This window comes from Choloepus didactylus, chromosome 2 (genome assembly GCF_015220235.1).
Source record: "Choloepus didactylus isolate mChoDid1 chromosome 2, mChoDid1.pri, whole genome shotgun sequence".
NCBI classification, from domain to species: Eukaryota; Metazoa; Chordata; class Mammalia; order Pilosa; family Megalonychidae; genus Choloepus; species Choloepus didactylus.
This window is the reverse complement of record NC_051308.1, coordinates 76,327,484-76,350,897: the sequence shown is the minus strand read 5'-3', so window position 1 is coordinate 76,350,897 and position 23,414 is coordinate 76,327,484. Positions and strand designations below refer to the sequence as shown.

The 23,414-nt window shown below is 35.7% G+C and overlaps 2 protein-coding genes across 4 annotated transcripts in view; one reads left to right on the top strand and one right to left on the bottom strand.

Moving 5' to 3' along the window:
* The first annotated feature begins 814 nt into the window (after positions 1-814).
* On the top strand, positions 815-15,666 carry PRG4 (proteoglycan 4). 2 transcript variants are annotated; one of them, XM_037825154.1, is made up of 12 exons: positions 815-908; positions 3,441-3,563; positions 4,937-5,056; positions 7,545-7,694; positions 8,232-8,351; positions 9,768-11,420; positions 12,118-12,195; positions 12,810-12,946; positions 13,245-13,401; positions 13,833-14,030; positions 14,452-14,577; positions 15,349-15,666. In XM_037825154.1, exons 1-12 carry the CDS (start codon positions 836-838, stop codon positions 15,444-15,446), a joined length of 3,033 nt encoding a protein of 1,010 aa, XP_037681082.1. In that variant the 5' UTR covers positions 815-835; the 3' UTR covers positions 15,447-15,666. The 2 variants fall into 2 exon arrangements, with proteins under 2 accessions (XP_037681082.1, XP_037681083.1); XM_037825155.1 differs by lacking the exons at positions 7,545-7,694; positions 8,232-8,351.
* TPR (translocated promoter region, nuclear basket protein) overlaps positions 15,494-23,414 on the bottom strand; it is a 70,694-nt gene continuing 62,773 nt past the window's right edge. For both annotated transcript variants that reach the window (XM_037825151.1, XM_037825152.1), the window contains exons 48-52: positions 23,271-23,366; positions 22,988-23,144; positions 19,222-19,340; positions 16,336-16,431; positions 15,494-15,688 (exon numbers count right to left, since the gene is read on the bottom strand). In XM_037825151.1, coding sequence (XP_037681079.1) covers positions 15,633-15,688; positions 16,336-16,431; positions 19,222-19,340; positions 22,988-23,144; positions 23,271-23,366 — 524 coding nt within the window. In that variant the 3' untranslated portion in view covers positions 15,494-15,632. The remainder of the gene's footprint in view (positions 15,689-16,335; positions 16,432-19,221; positions 19,341-22,987; positions 23,145-23,270; positions 23,367-23,414) is intronic.

Sequence of the window (23,414 nt, the reverse complement as noted above, 5' to 3'; positions counted from 1 at the left end):
TAAATCTAAATTTATTTTGTAGCAGTCATTTTTCTTAATGGAAGTGTTTTCCAGATGTTGCCTAAGTCTAGTCATCTGGGACCACTTCCAATAAATGAGGAAAGTTTTATTTCATAGGTTGTCACTGTTGATTTTGTCTAACCTTTGGACTAATTGGTTCATCCCAATATACTTACACTGATATATAAGACTTCCCGAACACTGGAGAAATTCATCTCTCCTTTGACGGGTAAGTGTCGAAGTTAACTTGCTCCATGGAATTAAAATGTGCTTTGCTTTCAGTTCATTAGAGATACACTTTATTAAAGGTGTTTGGAAAATATTTACAAGGATAATAGTTGGCAGGTTTGAAAAAGATCACATGCAATACACCTGTTGGAAGCTTATAAATTTATATCAGGATTTAAGGGAAGTGGAACAATAACACCTTCTGTGTTTGTTAAATTGAATATTACTGAAGCTGGTTATTTTTTTTTTCCCCAAGAGAGGATTTAAACCTTGCACTGTAAGTATATGCTGCAATTTAAATTGAGTTTGTAAGACAAGTCGATTTTTTATTTGTGGTATTTCTAAAGTTAAAAGGGTCAATGACAAGACTGAGAGAGTGACATTATGATATGTTCTGTAGAAGATTAAATCTGATCAAATATTTGAGGCTAAATTAAAGCAGATTACTTTTCAGTTTTGTTTCAAGAAAGGGATAGCTTTATTAAATTGCTTTGTAAAAGTCACTGAAATGTATGTAACACAGGCAGAGATTAGTGCTGAGATTAAAGAGCAGTTTTCTAATACTTTAGTTTTCTTTTCAGCAAGGGCACAGTACCTGAAAAAAATCATGGAGTGGAAAATACTTCCCATTTACTTGCTGCTGCTTTCTGTTTTCTCGATTCAGCAAGCTTCTTCTCAAGGTAACTAATCATCAAAACTATTTTCACTTAACTATTGCTTATCATTCAGTTTTGATTTTTATGACAAAAATAGGTTTCTAACAATGTATATTTTTATCTGAGTTTAACACATTGTACAACCTTAAGATTATGTAAAACACATTTATAAACATTTTGGAATTCTCACTTTTTTTCATGTATTATGATATCTTTCAAGGAGTCTGAACTTTATGTATAGAAGAATTTGGATACTCATTTCCTACAGTTCTCCCAAAAGTTTAAAAAATATAGACATTTGCAAAATAAAACTATGCTGAAGTATACTATGCATTTAAAATAACTCAAAAAGAATAATATTTAAAGAACAAATAATTCTTGCCAACATGTTGACAAAGAAAATCAACTAGTCTTTTATATCAAATACATTATTGATCCAAAAACTTACTTTGGCAACATGTAGACATGGATATCACGTCATAATAAACCTTTAATATGTTTCAAATGGCATTTCATTTATCTTGAAAGTGCTGTCTCTTTTTTTGCAAGGACTTTTCATCCCTAGACTTACACAGATGTGAATGTTATTTTGTATTATACTTTTGGAATTACACTCCTCCAAAAAAAGAGCCCATCTTGGATGAACGGTTCTTGTTTTTCACAATTTAGAGAAACGCTAAGGTATGTTCAGTGTAATCACTTGACCAGAATTTTATGGAATGCAATCTGGGTTGATTAGTGATAACAAGGCCAAGCTTCAGATTTTTCTTTTCTTTTTTTTTTTCCCTTTGACAAGCAAAATCTGAGGGAAGAAAAGTTAAGGTTCATAATTGTTACATTTCTCAAGTACACATTTCCAGACAAATAACTAAAACTCTCACGAAACCTGAGCATGGAGGTAACTCCCTGCATAGGTAGTTTCAGCATCACTTAGATAAGGAAGATGGGCGAATGCATGAAAGCCAACATAAATATTTAACAAGGAATTACAACTTCTCTGGGAGCTCCACACCCTTCTGCTGGGTCAAAATAGTATTATAAGACTCATAACACTGGGTACCTTTCCTAATTTTCCTTTTCCTCTGTAATACAGTTAGTTTTTCATTAAAACAGTTTTACTTTCCTTTAAATAAATGAAATTAAAATTTGTAATTAAAATTAATTGTAATAAAAGTAAAACAGACATTTAATTTATGAAAATAAGTTTTATTCCTATAAGGATAATTGATTTCTTATTTCAGAAATCTGCTAAATATAAAAGAATAATCTTTTAATATTGCCTTGTCTGCTTCTCTTGCCTTCTCCTCAATCTTTTTTCCTTCTCATTTTCTCTGTACAAATACATATATATGTATTTATATACATATACTATATATGGATTTTTGTATGTATTGTGTACATGTGTATGCAAAAAGTTCTGAAAGTTGTCCTAATCTTTACTGTTTGATTTACATATTAAGGCTTTAACTTTCCTGGACTCAATATTTTGAAGTTTTTTGAGTGTGTTTCAATGTCCCTCTATAGATTTAGGACATTGCACCTGCCAATTTCTATTCCAGAGATGGATTTGGTTGTTAAATTCCTGTGGCTATCTCTCAGAAAGGTTTTTAAGGGGTTGTTTTCCAAATGATTTTTGAGATGTTTGAAGATAATTATGTTTTTCTTCTTGGTTTCATTGCCCAGGAAAACTCTGTTCATCACCTGTACATTCATGCCCAGTTGCGATTTCAAAGGTTATGTAATTTGTACTTCCTTTAGCAGTGTTTGTAAGCATCTGACTTCCCTGAAGTTTAACTCGGCTATCCCCGCCAAAAACAGGAGAAAGTCTAGTAGAGTTCATGCTCTCATAATCAGCGTGCTTTAAACTCACCATCAGGGATGAGAGACAGTGTGAATGGTGGGAAAAACATGGGCTTTGGAGACAGATATATGAGGGTTCAACTTTTGGATGGTCTGTTTCCTTAAGATGTCTACATAATTTATCACCCATATCAGGACACTTTTGAGAGTGAACAGAGTCAGTAAAAATAATATGTATTAATTGACCTAGAATCTGTAAAATTGGAGCTGTTTACTAGCTTTGTGCCCTTGAGCAAGTTATCTGGAATGTCTGCTTAAGCTTCCTTATCTTTAAAACAGGGCTACCAGTACTCTCCTGGAAGCATTTTTGTAAGCATTAGCGATAACACAATACTCTGCCTGGCACAGAGATGCTCCAGAAACTAGTAATCATCCTAGCAGGAGTATCTTTTAACAACTGTAGTTTTCCCCCCTCCTTCCCCTCCTAGGACTATCACCTTCATTATGTTCAGCCAACCTTTGCCTAGTTTCCAAGAGTGTGTATCTTCTCAGTCTGGTGAGGAATAAAGTGGTATTTTCAAGGTCACATAAGAGATTGGCCAGAAATCAGCTGTGCCCATTGTGAACAACAATGATTCCCAACATTTCCCAATTGGTAAAATCCTCCTTCACCGAGTGGCTTTGAACTCCTCATTAGACACCTCCCTTTCTCTAAAGTGGTTTGGTGATGTTTATATTAGTATTGTGTAATTTTAGGTTTACCAAGCTGTGCAGGGAGATGTGGGGAAGTGTATTCTAGAGATGCCGCCTGCAACTGTGATTATAACTGTCAACACTACATGGAGTGCTGCCCTGATTTCAAGAAAGTCTGCACCGAGGGTAAGTCCTGAGTGCTGGCTTCTGAACTCTGTTGTCATGTTGTTCTGCAAGATTCCCCTTGCATCCCCCTTGCAGTGCTGTTTTCACACTATTTCGTTTCTTTTGCTTAAGTGCCTTTCCTTCCACTTGCATAAATGTTGTAGTATGCTGTATCTAAAGATGCTGTCAAAGTTTATGATTACTGGGGGAGAGGCGGAGGGCCTGAAAATTTGTCACTTGAACAAGGTTATTGATTAGCTCCAAGTAAAATGTCCCATTTTAGTCTTAATACTGTGACTTGGGAGTCATTAAGTAAACAATAATGAGTGATTATTTACCAACAATCAGAGATATAATTGCTTAGTGATGGGGCTCTTCAATTATTTTATCAAAAGAATCCACAGTTACAGAATAATCTTGATTGTCTACTATTTGGCTTGTTGAAAATATTAATATCTTTCTAAATCACCTGTAAAAGACTTACGAGATGAAGCAACAGTATTTACCACTGGAGTGATGAGCTTCAGTTAAAATCTGAAGGGTCTGAATTTTAAATTATAACTGATATTTTCTTGAACATAGTTTGGGTCATTTTGTTGTTAACAGACACAAAAATTATATTTAATTTATGAACATTGTATGAACATTATATGTATTATATATGTAATATTTGAACATTATAATTAAAATTGTTTAAAAGTCATATTTGCTTTAGAATTTGCCTGTGAAGTTGATAAATATATTGTTGCCCAGTTTTGGAGTTGTTTAAGGTAACTATCTCAAAGAGGTCTTTGTATATCCCTACACCTCCAAACAAAGTTTTTTTTTTTTTTAAAGGAGCAAGCTTCTGCTACATAGTCCATTCCATGGAATTAGGGTAAAATCTTTATACACGATACCTTGCCTCGTTTGTCATAATAAAGATCTCTGCATTATAAGAAATTTTCAAGCCTAAACAGTGACCCATTTATATTAAGCCAGCTCTTGGGAATATATTGTTAAAGGATCCGAACATTCAATTAATATAAATTTAAAAGGCAGTGGTGTGAGGAGGAAAGGCTGGAGGAATTTCATACAAAGCATGCTTCCCTGTTTGAGCACATCCCAATTTTCCATTGTCCCTACACATAAGTGACTGAGGCAGCCTCGGGCTATCCTCTGGGGCCTTTAATTGCAAGAAAAGTTTCCTTAAGTCACCATATTTCTTTCTCAACTTCAGCTGTCTCCACTTGGGGCACCATCCATTTTTTGTATTTAACATACTCCAAATTCCAAGTAAGACTTAGAAATGCAGTTTGGGAACACTAATGAGCTGTACAGTGGGAAATGGCTAAAGACACATGGGCGCTGCTGCCTAATCGATCATCTGTCATGTTTTGTTTTGCTGTGGCTAGAACTTTCCTGTAAAGGCCGCTGTTTCGAGTCCTTTGTGCGAGGAAGGGAGTGTGACTGTGATGCCGAGTGTAAGACCTATGGCAAGTGCTGTTCCGATTACGTGGACTTCTGTGAAGAAGGTAAGTATCACTGCACCGACCAGTGCCTTTCAGTACACCCAGATCGGTGGGCCTACCTTGGTGTCACTGATCACAAATCACATGCAGCACATGTAGGGCCTTGGTTTTACTAACATTTAAGCTATTTCATAATAATTTTGTTTCACAAAGATGAGCTACAGAAGGAAAGCCTCTTCCAACAGTAGTCCCTGGCTCATCCAGGCTCCAGGAACACACAAGCTCCCTGGTTGAGTGAGAGGAAAGAAACTAGATTTACATGCTTTTTCCTTCAGATTTGGTTCAATTTTAGTTTAAATCCACAGTAACTAACTGGATGATTTCTTTTCTCACTCTAATGATGCTGGTGCCACAATGTCAGTTGTCCTTTGAGCTCTCTGTGCTTTGGGCCTGAATGTTTGAGGGTATATTTACAGATAGGAACCTTTAGTTTCTCTGAACAAGTAAATTTATGAATTAGTTTAAGCCTTTGAATTTATAGGGAAATCTACTAAGAAGATGTTAACTGTCACTTGATTTCTCCTTCCCATCTCTACGGTCTCCTCAGTAGACACAAATGCTTATGTGTGATAAAGCCAAAAAAAGGGGATATTTCCATCTTAAAATCTTCTCCTCTGTTTATAGGTTCTGAATGAGTATTCTAAGAGTATAACAAAATTCTCCAGACTTTACAAAAAAAAAGATTTTAAAATAATGCTTGAATAACTGGTTACTTTATTTTACTCAATGCTTGTTTTCAAATCCTACTTTGTTACAAGAACATTTATGGAAGTAAAAGTGAAAATAAGCATTGCTTGCATCATCTTATCATTTTATTTAAACGTGGCTACACCTCCTTCTTCTTTAGAAGAGCCAAAAGAGATAGGTTGGAAAACTGTTAATCAGCATAGTTAAGGAATATTTCTTAACTCTTCCATGTTTTCATCAGCATTCCAAAAATAATGGAGACAACACCTTCGTAATAAAAAAACTCAAAGCTCAGAGTTCCTGCATCTTTCAGAAGAAGCCAAGAAGAGTGATACATGTTTACTCATTACCTTGATAATTGTTTTGGCTGTAAGACAAAAGGTTAAGATTTTATTTTTGTCAGAAGGTAGGTGGGGAGGGAGAATGATTAAGAGGGTGATGAAGCATTGTGAGAACATTTTAATAAAGACAATGCTGTATACTACCTAGTGTTGAATAAGACTCAATGAAAAAATAGATGAAGGCAATGCCATGCAACTTCACTTAAAGAATTTACAGAGATAAGTTCCCAACTAAAAATAAAAGAACCACCCACAGCTTTACTACTTCATTTTAGAAAAGAACAGTCCAAAACTATCTTGAGACACCACTTAGTTATTTCAGGGTTGCTAGGAATGCTACTTGTAGGCATCTGTGTGTCTCCAAATCACAACATTTCAAGAGTTGAGGGAATCACAGCAGTCCCAGTGTCTCAGAATGTAGGTGAGGAAACTGAACCTAAGAGGTTGTTTGGCCCAAGACCACTAGCTAGTTCACGGCAGAACGGTTTCTCAAATTGAGTAATTGGCTTTTTTGTTGGGATGAGAGGCAAAGGGGAGAGTGCTTGTGACTCCTTCATGGAGACCACAGCAGTAGGGTACTGAGATGTTGGGGGATCATGTAACAGGATTTTTGCAACTCTCCTCTACCAAGAGAAGTCCCCATTGCTCTCTGCTTTCTTTATCTTTCAGATGTCCTTCTTTCCTTCTGGTTCCTAATTATCAAAAAAATGTTCCATGTCTTCTCTTCTAGATTTGAAAAGGGAGGGAGAAAAAGATACGTATCAAGCCATTCAAAGTTGTTTATCTTTGGGAAGGGCAACAAATTTTGAGGAAAAGCACAATGTGAAAGTGTGAAACTTTCACAAGAGTAAATATTCATGTAGAACTTTAGTATTATTAAATTTTGTTTATTTGCTAAAAAGGTAAATTACCATAATTTCATTTAAATTAATATAAAAACAGGAAAAATGTAATTATTATATTCCTCAAGAGCATGATATCCTGTCATCCACATGTGGCATTGTTTTTGTAATCACAGAAGGGAGCTCGGGTTGGAGCATATATATATATATATATATATATATATGGCGTCAAGTACTTTTTAGGCAGGCAAATGCCTTCAGAAAGCATCTAAAATAAAGACCTCGTTTTGCAGGCAGAAAATTAAGTTCAAGAGCTGTTTGGCCATTTGCCTAAGGTCACAAGGGCACAGCTGCCTGGCAGGCCTAGGACTACAATTCAGGTTTTCTGACTCCCAAGCCATTGCTCCCTATAATAATTTATAAGAATTTGAGAATGGATACTTTGTAGCCACACATCCTCCAAATTATTTGGGTTTGAATTATTAGTGTTGGGCTAGAGTCTACCCACACTGGTTTTCATCAGCATCTACTCTGAAAGCCAGATGCACCTGTACCTTTCACAGCTAGTCTTGCTGATAAATATAAATAAGATGTTAACCAACCTGTCTTGCTTGGCCTCAGTGCACAATCCCACATCACCACCATCTTCAAAGACTGCACCTCCATCTCCAAGAGCATCTCAAACCACCAAATCAGCAACCAAACATTCACCTAAATCACCAAGCAAGACGACGACTAAGAAAATTATAGAATCAGAGGAAATAACAGAAGGTAGGAAGATAACAGATGTAATAAAAGGAGGATTTCTTAGATGACTACTTACAAAAGACTATTCTTATAGAGCAGTCATCTTGTAAGTCACATAAGGCTCATTACACTCTTTAAGAGAAAAATTTGCTTGCTTTAAGTCAAAGTTTGACCCAGAGTATAAACCCTCAATTATTTAAAGTCTTTCCTTATTCACTGAACGCAATATGGGACTAGGTTTAACTTGTCAGAAGGGACACATCTCACTATTAAAAAAAAAAAGCCTTTATTTTCTTGACAGAATAATTCGATTCTGTGAGAAATGCTGGCAGTTCTGGGAAGACTGAGAGAAAGTTGTACTGCTAGGATCTGTTATAAGCTCATTTGCCTTGCTTTTCTTGACAATTAAATTAAAAGGGCAGTTGATCATATTACTGGTGAAATAAAAGCAGAACACAGACATTTGTAGAGCAGTAAAGAGCATTTCTTGTATTTCGACTGGCAGTTCTTTTTTGTTTTAAATCACAGTTTGTGTGATTGACATTTTTATTTGATTTGTAGAACATTCTGTTTCTGAAAATCAAGAGTCCTCCTCCTCTTCCTCTTCCTCTTCAAGTATTCGGAAAGTCGCGTCTTCCAAAAATTCAGCTGCTAATAGAGAATTACAGAAGAAACCCAAAGGTTTGAGCATTGATAAAGCTCAATGGCTATATCAATGCCATGTTAATAATAATTATTTAAAAGTAATATGTGCTGGTAGAATGATCTGAGGATATTTCAATATTTGGGGGACATATAACTTTATGAAAGTTATTTGAGAAGATACCAAATGAATATTTCCTATAGGAGATTAGTTTCAAGCAGCTAAGAAATCACTCAAAAGCAAAGGATAAGAAGATACTATGAAAGGAAATGTGGCACCAAGAGATGGCACCAGAGATGATTTCTGATGTTCTAGTATATAATTCCTGGTTACCTGACATTTTTTTTCTTCTTCTTTTTCCTCTATCTTCCTTGTGTTTTCATTTATCTTTCCCCAGCTTTTTTTTAAATTTTCATTTAACAAACACTTATATACTGTTTTGTGTTTTACAAAATGTTAGTTCATTTAATTCTCATAAGCCTCTATGAGAAAGCACTATTATAATCCGTATTTTACAAATCTTCATTATTTTCCACAATAAACTGCATGTCAGATCTGATTTTTCTCTAGTAGAGAATGTACTACAGAGTAGGTATTATTACCTCCTAAGAAAAGGTTTCCTGTATTCTGCTTTTTTCCTGAAATTCTAAATATATACTCTTTTCAGGAAATATGATACTGGATTTTTGAAGAGCTCTATTTCCTGGGTGGTTATAATTTCCTCTAAAGTATTCTCTGTAGCTGAATAGCCAGATATTTATCTTCGAGGCATCCAGAGAGTCTTGTATGCAATAGAAGTGCAATCAATATATGTTTGCTAAGTGGAATTCACCTCAGTGACGTGCCCTTTGGGATCTGTAGTTCATCTATGCAGTGGCTTCTCTGGGAAATCTGGTTAAATAGGGGCTTTTGCTGCTACAGCATCCTAATCTCCTTACTTCCCCTGTGACTCACAGGTTTGGGTAGGCAGAGGGAAGAGAGCAGCTAATAACCATGTGTATGGCAAGAGGGCTCGGCAGGCTCCTTGAGGGTAGCTGTAGAGGCCTCACACAGTGATTAGTGGAGTAAAACTACCAGATGTGCAACCAGGCTTCCTGGAGGAAGGAGGGAGCACTGGGCAATGAGATTAAGAGGAGTGGGGGAAAGTAAGAGGCAAAGAACATTATTAAAAATAGATAAATTGTATTCTTCACCTTCATCATTTCAAAGTTGCCATTGCATGTAATAATTGTATAGATTTCCCTTGTGCTTTTTCATCCCTTACCTCATTTATTTCTTAAACAGCCAAGTAATATAGGTGAAGTATTTACCATTTTGCAATAAATTAATGGACACACTAGAGGTTAGTAATTTGCCTAGGGACTCACAGCTAGGCAATGATGAGGATGGGATTTTTGTTATTGTTAAAGAAAAAATAAAAGGTAACAAGATGTATATTTTTTCTCTAATAAAAGATAAGAAGAGAATAACTAAAAAGAGACCTACCCCAGAAGCACCAGTTGTAGATGAAGCTGGAAGTGGACTGGACAATGGTGATTTCAAGCTCACTCCAACTCCTGACATTCCTACCACCCAAAACAATAAAGTCTCCACATCTCCCAAGATTACAACAGTAAAACCCAAAAATCCTAAACCCAGTCTTCCACCTGGTACAAGCACTGCTAAGGTCACATCCAAAGAGACATCTTCAACAATAAAAACTAAAGACATCAATACGACAAATAGACAGACTTCAGCTAGTACAAAAGAGAAGACTACTTCAGCTAAAGAGACACAAAGTGCAGAGAAAACATCTGCTAAAGATTCTGCATCCACGTCTGAAGTGTCTACACCCAAGGCTGAAACTACAACCAAGGCCGCTGCTCTTGTGACCCCTAAGCAGTTGACTTCCACCACCACCAAGGTGCCTATTCCTACCACCCCTAAGAAGCCCGCTCCCACCACCTCCAAGGTGCCCATTCCCACCACCCCCAAGGTGCCCGCTCCTACCACCACCACCCCCAAGGCACCCATTCCCACCACCAAGGAATCTGCTCCCACCACCCCCAAGGTGCCCACTCCTACCACCACCACCACCCCCAAGGTGCCTGCTCCCACCACCCCCAAGGTGCTCACTCCTACCACCACCACCACGCCCAAGGTGCCTGCTCCTACCACCACCACCACCCCCAAGGCGCCCATTCCCACCACCCCCAAGAAGCCTGCTCCTACCACCACCCCCAAGGTGCCCGCACCCACCACCCCCAGGGTGCCTACGCCCTCTAGTCCTGAGACCTCTAATCTGATTACCACTGTGGGGCTTCTCACTACTCCCAAGACCCCTGTGGAACCAACCCCTGAGTTTCCTGTAGAACCCACACCAAAGGCTCCTGAAAAAGATCCCAAGGAGCCTGCTTTACCTACAACCAAAGCTGCTGACTCCACCAAACCTGAAATGACAACAATAGCTAAAGAGAAGACAACAGAAAAAGCCATACATACTACATCTGCGATTACAACTATTGGGCCTAAAATTACAACAAAAGTAACAGCAACTACAACAGAAGAAAAGACCACTGAATCTAAAATAACAAGTACAACCATGCACGTGACATCTACCACAACTGAAGATAACCCGTCATTGAAAATAACTCCTAATGCAACAATTATTACACCCAAAGTAACTACAACAAAAAAGACAACCACTAAGACTGAAGAGACTATGAACAAACCTAAAGAAGTAACAGCCAAACCAAAAGATACAGCTACTAGTTCTCAAGTGACAACTCCTAAACCACAAACGCCAACCAAAGCACCCCAAAAGCCCAATTCTACCCAAAAGCCAACTACAACACCTAAAGTGAGAAAACCAATGACTACAACTCCTTCAAAGATGACTATATCAACAGTACCTGAATTAAACCCTGCCTCTTTAGATGAAACCATGCTCCAAACCACCACCAGCTCTAACCAAAGGCCAAACTCAGACATAGTTGAAGTAAATTCAAAGAATGAAGATGCAGACACTGCCGAAGGGGAAAAACCTTACCTGATTCCTAGGCCCCCGGTATTTATTCCTATTCCAGGCCTGGAATCCAGAGTGATTAGCATAAACCCCATGTTTTCAGGTAATAAGATTCAGTTACTTTCATTTTAAAAACTGGTAATATTAACTTAGTTCTCTCTGAACTGGAATGCCCAGATTTAGTATCATTCTATTGAGATATATATTATCTAGAATACAGAACTTGTTAACTTGTGAAGTTTTACAGCTTCTCTGTTGGTAAGCAGAGGAGTAATCACAGTAGCTTATTTAATCTTTGGAAGTTTGAGCAATAACCAGTAATCTAGCATTAGGAATTCAGTGCATCTCTATCTGAAGAAATGGTGTACAAAATGTTAAAAAAAAATTAGTTAGCAGTCTAACTTAAAAAAAAAAGGACAATGCAAGCAAGAATCTACAATATTAATTTCTTTTCCAAATCAATCTCAAAGGGCAATCAGACCTGAAAAAAATTTCACATTAAGTTCAAACATCCAATAAATATCTAATTTACATGAAGAACAAGATAATCTGGCCCATACTGGTTCAAAATAATTTATTTTTATATATTACTTTCTGAACAGCACCATCTTTAAGTCAAGTGGAATTATGAAATGTTATCACTTCTCTTTCATCTCTGATTCAAATTTACCTCAAACTATGTCCTTCAACAGTTTAGGAAAGGGCAAACACAGAACTCTGAGGGAGGATTTGAAAAGAATGTTAATACTTTTCTCATTCTGTGTTATATATTGGCCAAATATTTAAATTATTTGTTTTAGATGAGACTAATTTATGTAATGGTAAACCAGTGGATGGACTGACTACTTTGTACAATGGGACATTGGTGGCATTTCGAGGTAAGCTACGTACCTGTTTTTTTCTTCCCATCATTTTGTCCTTGGTGTTCATGAGAAAAAAGCTATAGAATGGTAGTTTTTGTTGACCTTTATGGAGAGTAATCTGATTTATGAACCTATCTCACACAATATTATGAAAACCTGAGAGTAACAGCCAAAATATTGGTTTAACAAAATTAGACACATTATCTTGACAGGATATGTCTAAGGATTTTCCTCCCATTAGGAATCAAATGGTAGTTCAAATGTTTATTTTGTATCAAATTAAATGACAGCAGGATTTGTATTCCCTACTTTGTTCTAAAAGATAATTGAGACCCAGAGAGATAAGTGGCTTTCCAAGTCACAAAGCCAGAAGCTATTTAGAGAAAGTGGAAAATTAACATTCAAAGGTAATGTTAAATTTTAAACTTAAGAAATATCTATTCTCAGAAATATTCTAATACTACCTTCTGCACTAATATTTACTGTACCAACTCAACCTTCTATTCATAAAATGCTTGTCACATTCAATCTGTTTTTATGATGAACCGTTTTTAAAAATTTCATTCTGGTTTCTTTTCAAATAGGTTTTAGTATTCAATTTGTAGGCTAATCCATCTTTTTAATTTTAGGTCATTATTTTTGGATGCTAAATCCATCCAGTCCACCATCTCCAGCTCGTAGAATTACTGAAGTATGGGGTATTCCCTCCCCCATTGATACTGTTTTTACCAGATGTAACTGTGAAAGGAAAACTTTCTTCTTTAAGGTAAGAAAAATATCCCTTGAAGAGAAATTAGTGAATAATCAATGCACTGTTTATTATGAAAGCCTAGATCAGCTTCACCTCCACTTCAGAGGTATCCCCATACTTTAATAAATTACTCTATTATCAAAATTTAATAAAAAGTTAACATCAGGAAAATACTTGATAAATATTTCAGTAAGTTAACAATTAATAAGTTAACTAAGTTAAAACTTTCTCCCTATACGCAAATCTAGGAACTAGTTTCCAGCCCTTCCCCTCCTATGTTATGTTAATATCATCTTCTTTTTTAAATTATCAGGATTCTCAGTACTGGCGTTTCACCAATGATAAAATGGATGCAGGGTATCCCAAACAAATTGTAAAAGGATTTGGAGGACTAAATGGAAACATAGTGGCAGCTCTCTCAATAGCTACATACAAGAACAGGCCCGAATCTGTGTATTTTTTCAAGAGAGGTATGTGTTACATAATTGACAAGTAACAGTAACACTCCTATGATTTTATTTGCCAGAGTATTTTTATTCAATATTTTCATCTACTGCTGGGTTTACTGACTAAATATATCTTTAGTGGCTGGAATAAAAATTGAGGACAGTTAGTATTGTAACTCTCAAATTCAAATTCCAGTTCATCTTTCAAGTCAGTGATTTAAAGAATGTCTTTATTTACTTTCAAAGTTAAACATATAATTATGCAACTGGCTATACTCATCCAAATATTTCAGGGTTTAGTGATTATTTTAATAATACTCATTATGTCTGAACATATTTTATGAAAAACATGAAAAAAATTTATCTTTTCCTTCACCTTGTAAAAAAGTTTTTCATCTTTTTGGGGTACTAAAATTAATTTTTGTACTTTTATGTGATTTTCTGTTACATAATAGGTGGGAGGATTCAGCAGTATACTTATAAACAGGAACCAACCACAAAGTGCACTGGAAGAAGGCCTGCTATAAATTATTCAGTGTATGGAGAAACAACACACATTAGGAGACGTCGCTTTGAGCGGGCTATTGGGCCTTCTCAAACACACACCATCAGAATTCAGTACCTGCCTGTCAGAGCCGATTACCAAGTTAAAGGTAATTTTTTGTTAGAAATTCTTACATATAAAGTATATGTCATATAGTAAGGCTTATTAAATATAAACATGACCAAGCAGCCCTACAATAATTTGCCTCGGTGAATGACCAAAGATCACTATTTTCCTCTTTTCGTGGGGAAAGGATGAAGTTTATTCAGGTTTGTTAATTATAAATAACATTTATCAAGTACCTCTTACCAGGGGCATTATGCACAAATCAGTAACCCTCCAACCAGTTCTAAAGGGTAGTTACTAATATTGCCACATGATGGCAAAAACTGAGGCTCTTAAGTTAAATAACCCAAGGTAACAGAGCTACCAGTGACCAACCCGGAATCAAACCTCACAACTGTCAGACTCTAAAAGCTGCTCTTTCCAGCTTTTAGTCTGAAGCCTTTAATTAAAAATGTCACCTACAGGTTTCCTCGATAATGAAGACAAAGTGAGTACACTGTGGAGAGGATTTCCAAGTATGGTTACCTCAGCTGTATCACTGCCCAACATCAGAAAACCTGATGGCTATGATTACTATGCCTTTTCTAAGGGTAAGTTATGTAAAATCTGAATAGCTTCCCAAAGACGTGAGGTAACTTCTGAAATATGAATACAAATCAAAGCAAATATAGCAAGTGGTAATTAAAGTTGAGAAGTTAAACTGTAACATTTATTCTAAGGGCTCTAACAAGAGATGGTTTAGATTTTCAGTCTGATTAAACTGAATAGGATTGTAATTTACCTCTGCCCTGTCTTTCACAAGATATTTAAAGCCCATTAAGATAAAACATCCAATTAAGTAAGTGTTCCTGAAAACAGTATTTTACTTCTGTCATCTGTGACATTTAATGGATGTCGTTTCCCACAAAATTATATTGATTTGCATCATAAAATAGTACATAGAATGAGTTTTGTGAGAAAATAATTTTATTAAATTATATCACTCAGGTCACTTTTCTTTGAAAAACAGCCCAGAAATCTAAGTTATTCTGTTAAATGACTATACAATATAAATGACTTCAGAAATGTATTTTTTAAAAGGATAAAATTCAAGTAAAATCATTATTTTTCAAAATAACTTTTTTTTAAAAATGCTTTCTTTGAAAAAGGAGAATTGAGCCTAATTTTACTAAAAGGTATTGAAAGGTAAATTCGTCAAAGCAACTGTTTTCCTTTTTTATCAGAAAGTTCACATTAATTAATAAAATCATTTCTGATAATAAAATGATAAAAACAGATAATTAGTCAATGCAAATTATTCTTGTTAAAGTTCAAGTGTCTTGTTTCCTTTTTAATTAAAAAAATATTTCTCTTCTATTTAGATCAATACTATAACATCGACGTGCCTAGTAGAACAGCAAGACCAATTACTACTCATTCTGGGAAGACCCTATCCAAAGTCTGGTACAACTGTCCTTAGACCGATGATGGGCAAAGGAAGAGCCAACTAATTAAAAGAACGATAAATTTGACACTGAAATACATTTTATTAATAAAGAATGTTGAGATAAGCATACCAACTTAAATACAAAAATGTTTTTAAACGCGACAATCATTACACTAAAACAGATTTGACAATCTTATTCACAACTAGTTTATAGAACATTTAATTAATATTTCCTCTATTTATTCCTCCTCTCCCTCCCATTGCATGGCTCACACCTGTAAGAGAAAAAAATAATCAAATTGAATGCATCTTTAAGAAGTTAGCTTAAAGCTAGGGTATTCACTTACCCTAGGTTCACTGTAAACATTTTCAGTATCAAATATGTGCCAGGCACTGTGGGTATAAAATTGTGTTCGATATTCCACATCTTCAATGGAAATACTTATAAAAATTAGGTTTTATTTTTATGACATGAAGGCCATATCTAATAATTACATTAGACAATATGGAGATTTTTAAATTTTATTAACTAGCTTAAGCAAAGTTGCAAAGCTTCATTCTGTTGTATAAAATGTATTTAAGAATAATAATTACACAATTGGTAGGGATGTAACAAATGAACATACAGCACTACAGCACTTTAGATCTTTCAAACCTCACTTTGTATTCAAGGAATGAATCAGTAAGTACAAAATATAAGCACCTATTTATAATATTATAATATACCTTTTGTATATAAGCCTGTCTGCAAAGAAGCTTACAGATTAGTAAACATCACATGGTCAACATGTAATTATATAATTAGCTCCTGGAGCATATTTCAAAAATTGGATACAAACTGGAAGCTTAGATTAGAAAGCCTATTTCATTCATTTTTAGCTATCCCCCATCCTATCATGTAATCAGTATGCTAGGACTTTACCTCTCTGTCTGTTAAACTGACGACCACGGACACCTTGTCTCAGTGTTGTCTGAAGTCTTACTCGTCTAAAAGGCTTTGGTTGACTACTGCTAGTATCTACAAAGAAGAAAAAATTAAGATACAAGAAAAACAAGTTAAAAATTGCTAAATGAGTACATGGATAAAATTAATTTACTTTCAATAATTAAATTTTTTTTTTTATTTTTAAATGAGACAAAAAGTACCAAGTTTAAAAAAAAATTATTTGAAGAAAAGCTATTTTTCCATTTACTTACTCAACTAATTTAATAAATACTTTGTTACTGCCAACCAAGTACCAGGGACTGTATTAGGTACTGGAGAATATCATGATAAACAAAACAAAATTGTTGGGAAACGGTCAATTATAATATAACAGCAGTCATAATTGACTCTTCTCTTTTTTGGATACTCCACATCCAATTCATTAGCAAGTCCTGCCAGCTACTTGAAAATATACCCCAAATCTGACCACTTTTCACAACCTATACTCTACTGTCTAAGCCATCATCACTTTTACCGTGCATTACTGTAATAGCCTTCAAACTTTTTCCTTGTTTCTGCCCATTACTCATTTTCAGTCTCTTCTTTCACAGCAGCCAGACTGACACTGTTAAACCTTTAAGTCAGATAATGTCACTTACCTGCTAGGAATCCTCCGATGACTTCCCATGTCCATGAAAGCCAAAGCAAGTACAATGATCTAAATTGTCTATCTACCCCACCCCACCCCCATTTCCTGCGGTTCCCAGCCCTCAGCTGGCACTGGCTACTTGCTGTACTTTGAACAAAATCCAACACATGCTGCCTTAAGGACTCTGCATTTGCTATTTCCTTCACAGTGGAGCACTATTCCCCCAAATAACTGCATAGCTTTGTCTCTTTAGCTCTTTCAGACCTTTACTTATATATAACCTCCTTAGTAATGCTTTCTGTAAAACTGTCTGGCATATGGTAGGCTTTAATATCTGTGGAACAAATGAGTAACTGCTCAGATGGGGAAGGATAGTGTTTTATATTATTGAATAAATTTCAAGCTATTCAAAGGGAGCATATTTTCTCATGTAAACTCTGGTAAACTAATGTCAATTCTGCTGAGGAAAGAGAATATCCATAGGGCATCAGAATATAATTAGAGGCCTAAAGTTTAAATAGGTGTATTAATAATCATGATAGCTATCATTTTTTGAGCCTTACTAAGTTGGATGAGTTACATACATTTTCTAATCCTGACTGCAAGATTAGTTATGAATGTCCATAATTCACAATGAAATGTGTAGATACTTGAAGTCACTAGTTATTAAAAGGTGGAAATGGGATCTGAACCTAGCAATGTCAGCTAATAGGTCAACTTGTCACCAAAAAAGCACCTGAGAAGGGGAAGAGACCTTGGGATAGAAAGGTTCTGTGACTGAAGAAGTAATAACTTAGCTAGTCTGCCACAAAACCTGAAGTCTCCATGTCCGAGTTGCAATTCAAAGTGCAAATATAGTGGATGACTGAGTACTACATTTCCTCAGCAATGAAAATAATTCCCTGCAAAAATTTTGAGATAGCTAAGCTAGTGCAGAACATCTCAGAATCCCTGAAGCCAAGTTTCTTGAGCTTGCATCCTTGCTCCTCCATTATTTACTAGTTCTGTGACCTTGGAATAGTTATTCAATCTTTCTGTAAAATGGGATGAGTTCCTACCACTCTGGGAGCTTGAGAGAATTAAATGAATAAACATACATATTCATTTATATATGTGTATTAGGGTACTGCCTGATACACAGTAAGTATTCAAAACACGTTTATCAGCAACACCATTTTAAAAAAAGTACTGAAGAGAACAATTACAGAAACTTTTTCTTCAAAGTTAACCTCAACAAACTGAAAAGCCAAACTTTGAAACTGTTTACCATAGTAAATTTCAAGGATTGTTTTGAAGCAAAAAATCTCCCACCCTCCAACCTTCCATTTTAAATCTCATGTAGGTACCAAATACGTAGAAGAAATAAAAATGAAATTACTCTGGTACAGAGCCAGAACGCCCAGCATATCACTCACTAGCTTCCCTCTCAGAACTCCTGTCCGCTCTAGGGATGTGTGCCAATTTGGATGTATTGTGTCCCCCCAAACAACATTATATTTGATGCAATTTTGTGGAGCAGATGTATTAGGGTTGATTAAGATGGACTCTCTGACTGTTTCCATGGAAATGTGACTCAATCAACTGTGGCCAAGAACTTTCATTGGATTATTTCTATGGAGGTGTTACCCCACCCATTCATGGTGGGTCTTTATTGGATCACTGGAGTACTTAAAAAGAGCCACGCAGGCCCAGACTCAGAACAACTGAGAGAGAGTGACATTATGAAGAAGAACTGTAACTAAAGAGAGGACAAAATGCCCCAAGAGCAACATTTTGGAGAATGCCATTTTGAAATGCAACCTGGGAGCAAGTGGATGCCAGCCACATGCCTTCTGAGGTAACGAGGTTTTCCAGACGCAATTGGCCATTCTTCTGTCAAGGTACCCTGTGGCCGATGTCTTAGCTTGGACACTTTCATGGCCTTAAGACTGTAACCAAATAAACCCCCTTTATAAAAGCCAATCCATTCCTGATATTTTGCATTCTGGCAGCATTAGCAAACCAGAACAGGATGGATCCAATGTGTCCCAATACTTCTAATCAATACCAGAATATTCTTAACACAACGATTTCAACATAAATCAACCTCCCCTTAATAATAAAATGTCCCTTTTAAATAAAGTATTTTTAAAATACAGGAAAATGAGGTTATCAAACTGTTAATAATAAAACATTATCTTGCAAATAAGTTTTGATGGTTAAAAGTTGTACTGTAGCAAACAGGAGGAACTTACCTACAGAGGAGCTGGAAGGAGGATCCTGGCTGGTGGAAGGGAGATCTGACTCATCAGATGCCTGAATAGGCTCTTCTTCCTGCTGGCTATCAATTTCTAGGCCTGCTTCTGAACTAATACTAAGAAAGAAAAACAAAAACTGACTGGAAAATATAAAGCTGATTCTAGAATGTATCCTAAATTGTTCCCAAACTTTGAAAAAATTTTTTTATTAATTTATTATTAGAGAAGTTGTAGGTTTACAAAAAGATCATGAAGAAAACAGAATTCCCATTCTTGCCCCCAACCCCCTAAACACATACACACAATTTTCCCTCTCATTAACACATTGCATTAGTGTGGTACCACTTTCTGAAACTGATTGAACAATATTATCATTATACTATTAACTACAGTCCATAGTTTATACTAGTGTTCACAGTTTATGTTGTACAGTTCTGTTCGTTTTTAAAAGTTTTATTCTAGTAACATATCTATAACCTAAAACTTCCCCTTTTAAACACAATCAAATATATAATTCATTGGTATTAATTATATTCACAGTGTTGTGCTACCATCTACCACCATCTGTTACCAAAATCTTTCTGATCACCCCAAACAGAAACTCTGTACCAATTAAGCATTAATCCTCATTCCCTACCCGATGACCTCAGCCCCTGGTAATCTCTATCTATTTCTATGAATGTGTTTACTCTAATTATTTTATATCACTGACATAATAAAATATTTGTCCTTTTGTGTCTGGCTTATTTCACTCAACATGACATCCTCAAGGTTCATCTATATTGTCGCATGTATCCAACTTCATTCCTTTTCATAGCTGAGTAACAGTCCAGTGTATACATCACATTTTACTTATCCATTCATCTGTTGATGCACACTTGGGTTGCTTCTATCTTTTGGCAACTATGAAAAATGCCACTAAGAACATGGGTGTACAAATGTGTTCAAGTCCCTGCTTTAAATAGTTTTGGGTATATACGTAGTAGTGGGATTGCCAGGCCATATGGTAATTCTCGACAACTTTCTGAGGAACCATCAAACTGTTTTCCTCAGCAGCTGCACCATTTTACACTCCAACCAACAATGAATGAGTGTTCATTTTCTTCACATCCTCTCCAATACTTGTTATTTGCCATTTTTAAAATAGCAGCCATTCTAATGGGTGTAAAACGGTATCTCATGGTTTTGATTTCCATTTCCCTGATGGTTAATGATGTTGAGCATCTTTCTCAATGTGCTTTGGAGAGATGTCTGTTAGGTATTTTGCCAAATTTTAAAATGGGTTGTCTTACTGTTGAGTTGTAGGATTTCTTTATATATTCTAGATATTAAAACCTTATTGAGTTATGTGGTTTCCAAATACTTGCTCCCATTCTGTAGGTTGTCTTCTTACACTAATGATGAAGTCCTTTGATGCACAAAAGGTTTTAATTTTAAAGTGATCCATCTATTTTTGCTTTTGTTGCTGAAAAGTATTTTTGTTACTAGTTTATCACTTATATAACCTAGAGCTCTTACCTCCAACTCAAAGCTAGACTCTGGTATTAGTAACTGCATATATTTTTTAAAGAGGCATGTTAGAAAAGAACTCAATTTGTTTCCTCCCCCTTTCCTTTTTTTTTCACTAGAACATGCTTCAACTTTAGTTTTCCTTATTTTTGTTTAGTTTTTTTTCCTTTTGATAAAGAATGTTCACATTCTTGACACTCATAGAATGTAGTATTCAAATCTGATAAATCCCTGAACTATTTTTTCAGGAAAGCAAAGTACTAAAATAATTTTTGACAGTCACAATTATTAATAGTATATCAGATCAGTAACTCATCACAGGCTCTAGCCCAGGTAAGATGGATGTGAGTATGTGAAATTCCTGGCTCAATGGCTGTAACTCCATCTTGCTCTCCTCCATTCAAGAAAGCATACCACAAAAGCAAGTGAGAAATATAATAGTATGAGAACTTGAATTTGCTCCAGTTTTCATCATTTGTAAACTTTAACCCAATTATTAGTAACAACTTACCCGAGAAACACTTCCTATGACTGTGTCCTGAAGTTGAGAACTGCCGGTGGAGTATAGAGAGCATGAGGCTGGAGTCAAATAGTTTCTGGATTCAAATCCAGGCTAAGCCGGTTACCAGTGGTATACCGTAAACAAGTTTTAACATGTGGAGCCTGAGTTTCCTTATTTGCATAATGGAGACAGAACTCTTCAGAGGTTTGACATACGTAAAGCAATCTGCATACATGGTGTTATGGGTTGAATTGTGTCCTCCAAAAAAGATATGTCGAAGCACTAACCCCCGGTACCTCAGAATGTGACCTTATTTGAAAACAGGGTCTTTGAAGATCAATTAAGACAAGGCTAAACTGGATTAGGGTAAATCCTAATACAATATGATTAATGTCATTATGAGAGAGAAATTTGGACACACAGCAGACAGACACAGGAGAGAAGGCCAGACGAAGAGGGAGGAATCAGAGATGGAAACAGTGCATCTACAAGCCAAAAACACCATAGATTGATGGTAAACACCAGAAGCTAGAATAGGCAAGGAAGGATTTTTTCATACAAGTTTCAGATGAAGTATGGCTCTGCTTACACCTTGTTTTTGGACTTCTAGCCCCCACAACTGTGAGGCAATAAATTTCTGTTGTTTTAAGACACCAAGTTTCTGGTACTTTGTTACAGTAGCCCTAGGAAACTAAAACATGTGGGTATGCAATTAATGTCAGCTAATATCCTCAGCAGGCTCTATAACCTTCTAAAACTTAATTAGACGCTGTGTTAAGAGAATAATAATAAGCTGCCTTTTCCCACATCTACTAGAGATGACCTATAATTATTTACTAAATAAAGTTTTTGAACCCTACCTAGGAAATCTGGGTTCTACTTTTAACCATGCTCCTGACCATGCAGTATGGCCCAACTTTCTCATTATACGAATAATTAGGTTCTACCTTGAAAGTTAGAACAACTTTTCCAACACTACTGTTCCAATGGCTGTTCCCATTAAATTACTCTACTTCCTCTGCCTTTTAAAAAAAAAATCCAGATGATTTGTCATGAACTGTGTCTTTTGTAAGGCTACTTTATAACTGGTGTGTTTAAAATGTAGTCAGGTCTTGAAAACTACAAGAAAATCTCTAATTTTTATGAAGCTAGTTTTTCAGGCATCAAAGTCTAAATGTACATAAACAGTGTGAGGATGACTTGAAAGCTCACTATTAAATGGAAGTCATTTCCTAATACTCCTAATTTCACAGCAAGACTTCTTTTTTGAATAAAAGTTGAAAAAGCTGCTTTAATGGAAGGGTATCAGTGCTTTTAAAGAAATACTTTGTTCCAGAATATATCATGCAATTTTCAGAGACAATTGTTTTTTAAATTGTCTTCTATGATAATATTAATATGCTTGGTATTCATTAGGCACAAGTTACTTGGAGGGAGGGAATAGTATAGTTGAGTTTGCTTTGTGATAAGGACTTATGAAATACTGTACTTATTTTCAAATTGAGATGAGAAGCACTTATTAGTTTTTCCAATTATAGTAAGTTAAGGTGTACTTATAAATAAATAATCTTGAAGCCCTAAAATATATTACTAGCTGCAAAAATTAGTGTTCTTTCAAAATATACGGCTTGGTTTATTTTTTTTAGTAGGAAACTACTGAAAATATAGCCTAACAGATTGTATCCTGTCTAAAGGACAACGAATATACAAGACTGAGTCTAAAGCAAGCAAAAAATACAAGTAAATATTTACCCTTCAGATTCTGCCTCCACAAATACTTCATCTCCATCATCACCTGCTGCTGTTTCATTTGTTGTAGATAAAGTGCCAGTGGATGTTGTCACCATTGGAACAGACTGAGAGGCATGCTCTGAAGCATCAGAGGTGGTACTCTCAGTAAATACACTCACTTCAAAAAGAAAAGACAAGTGTTCAAACAAAATTACAGTTTACCTAATTTGTAGCCAGAAGATGTCTCATAGTTTTCATTTTACCAATAAAATACAAAATCCACCAATCTGCCTCTGATACCTACCTGGGGCTGCTACTTGTAGAGGAGTAGTGGGAACACTTCGGCCACCAGACTCTTCTTCATGAGCTAGGAAGAGGGGTGTTTCATACATTCCTAAACCTAAAGACAAAAGAACATGCAATTGTCAATATGCTAAGTATCTGGAAA